Genomic DNA, 2,819 nt, shown 5'->3' with positions numbered 1-2,819 from the left:
AAATCAAACCAAGGCGATTTGAAGATAAACCTCGACACTTGACTGAAAGCGAGAGTTTGGTGTGATTTATTTCTCGCACTCAAAATGTTGTACGGTAGCGAGAACTGGACCTATAAAAAAAGAACAGCAATAAGTTTAATGTGGTCAGCATTTAATTCCTGTGCAATCTGTCCAGTAAAACACTAACGGATAACGTCAGTTATGAGCAGATTCACAAATAATGTGGTGTAAAGATAAACTGTTTTGCAAGAGTGAAAGAAATTTCTGATATAGGTTTGGAAATGTTGACAAAATAAAAGAAAAACGACTGGCGAAACAAGTATATTTAATTAAAGTAATTGGCAGCGTACCCAGAGGCAGACCGAGGAAAGAATAGTGTGAATGAAACCCGAAGTCGAAAAGATATAAACAGTCATAGAAACACAATAGCTTCTTTGAGGAAATGTATAGAGATAAAGGAAGCTAAAGTTGTATACCAGGACAGGAAAATGTGGCGAAAAATATTTTATAAGAAATGTGTGATGAAGAATATGAGAAAAGGATGGAACGAATGACCTTGGATACTTCTGAACCCAGGTGATCGGCTTTACTTGTTGGATGTGGTTAGAATTAAGAGTATGGATTATACTATGTTATTTTCAGTGAGTTAGCGTATTTTTGTGTGATCTATGACACATCAGTGTTAAGCCCATAAGTGAAAAAATTACAATTTTTTCTGAAAGCTGCAATATTTGCGAACTAAATAAATGTATTTTCATAGGGCGAAGAAGTTGAAGAGGAAGAAGAGGAGGAAGAAGTGGAGGAAAAAGAGACGACAACTATAGAAAGAGAAGTGGGTCCACCCTTGCTCACTCCTTTGTCAGAAGATGCCACTTTGGACTCAATAGTGCCCTGGACTGCCAGACAGTCCTCTCGAGTTCAAACAGAAACTTCGATTGCTATTGTTCGATCAAATATCTGGCCAGGAGCGTTTGCTTTTGCATCGGGAAGGTATTTATATTTCAAAAAGTCAATTTTTTATATTATTTCAATTATTTATCACGTATTTAGTGGCGTTCGTGATCATTTTCGGTAAAAATCATTAGGGTGAAAGATTATCAATGCACTAATCGATTAGCAACAACATACGGATAAAGCAAGAATAAAAATCATTCTATTTCAAACTTAAAAAAATGTAAGATACTTGATAATAGTAAAAGTAGGACTGCCAAAAAGATATTATGGATACAAATTTTTTAACAAAATGATTTATTGTTCTGTTAACTGAATCCGAAAGCTGCTAGAACGAATTTTATCCAAACCAATCGACACGAATTTAAAATACATGTGCTGGTAAAAATATCCGAGAAATCGTGCGCTATTGCCCTATCCGAGTCCAGCTGGCTCCAAAGTTCAAGCGAAATCGGGGTCTGTTTAGGTCCTAAGATTTGGGAGAAATAGGGTTCATTCATTCACGGGTACACTCAAGGTGGCGGTTTGCTTCTCCCGGGGATCATAAAATGCATCATTTTCTCAATTAATCAAAAAAAAAAAAAAAAAAAAAAACAGCAATAACAAACAAGGCTATTTTCCGAAAAACACCACTGTGAGAGATTGTAATTAGCCCTTTAGTTTATGTAGTTAAAATATGTCTTCAAAAAATTCATAATTGTAGGAGAAAAAGTCATTTGTAATACATGGACTAAAACTCAAGCCCTAGGAAGCGTCCTAAATATTGTTCACTTGTCTTCGCTATAAGAGTTGCCACATAATACTCTATTTCTCAGATTCACAAGCAGTGAATTAAATTTCTATATATTGACAGATCGAAATTCCAGATGTACAACCACATTTCCTATTTCTTCGAATTCTACCGGATTCATTTATATTTATCCATTTCAAACGGATGAAAGTTTATTTATAAATGACCGACAGATATTTATATAATAATTCTATCTGATTGAAGCTGAGTTAAGAAAAACTTTGGAATTTCGTGTTTAATAAAGTTTGTAAAAATTCTTCTGTTCAAAGGAGATTCGCTAACTTGTACATTGGCTGGGGATATAAATACTTTGCATACAATTATTCTCCACCTTCCATGCCACAAGTGCAAGATCAATACAAAATTGGACCAGAGGTGATGGAAATTTCAGATCCATCTTTTGAAGAGGAGGAAGCTTATCGCATCGCGCATTTACCACCACCTCCTAAAGAAATTTTAGGTGAGATTTTCTTTTTATTCTAAAATCTATTGTACTATGGACACCGCAAGAAAATTATTTCAGAAATTGTAGGGACTTATTATTAACTTTAAAATATCAACTCACTATTTCTTTTTGCTGCAGGAGAAGATGAACAAGAGGGAGAAACAGAAGAAGAGGACGAAGGTGATGATGATGATGATGATGATGATGACGATGATGATGATGAGGAAGATGATTAAAAATAATTATCTCTACCTTTGCGGAAAAGCAAAGAATTTATTTCTATTTTAATTTTTGATTGGTAGTATAATTTTTTGAAGTAAATAAAGAAGTTTCATATAGTATACGTGAATACAACACGTTTAATCGTAATTGTGGTCGATAACTTTACATTTAAATTATTTCAGAATTTTTCTGTTAGATCCTCGAAATTTTTTTTTCTTTAGACTGATTTCACTTGCAATTGGGCGTGATTTTGTAAAAAGACACACTTAGGTACGTGAAAATGTATCTGTTCGCTTCCGAATTAGTTTTTTTTTTTGAATAAAATAATACAAAAGCCTATAGATTGACGTAAAACTGCGGCTAGATTTATATACAATAAAGCAAGAAAATAAAAATATTTTCTGAATTTAA

The 2,819-nt window shown here is 33.6% G+C and overlaps 1 protein-coding gene across 1 annotated transcript in view; it reads left to right on the top strand.

Annotated features, from left to right (window-relative positions):
- The window catches only part of LOC117173865 (radial spoke head protein 4 homolog A), a 17,216-nt gene extending 14,794 nt beyond the window's left edge, over nt 1-2,422 (top strand). The window contains exons 8-10 of the mRNA XM_033362512.1: nt 761-990; nt 2,011-2,201; nt 2,325-2,422. Of these exons, the coding sequence (XP_033218403.1) occupies nt 761-990; nt 2,011-2,201; nt 2,325-2,422 (519 nt within the window). The remainder of the gene's footprint in view (nt 1-760; nt 991-2,010; nt 2,202-2,324) is intronic.
- Nucleotides 2,423-2,819: the final 397 nt, after the last annotated feature.

The sequence above is a fragment of the Belonocnema kinseyi genome, chromosome 5 (assembly GCF_010883055.1).
Source record: "Belonocnema kinseyi isolate 2016_QV_RU_SX_M_011 chromosome 5, B_treatae_v1, whole genome shotgun sequence".
NCBI lineage: Eukaryota > Metazoa > Arthropoda > Insecta > Hymenoptera > Cynipidae > Belonocnema > Belonocnema kinseyi.
The sequence above is the reverse complement of the archived record's forward strand: the minus strand, read 5'-3'. Positions and strand labels throughout refer to the sequence as shown.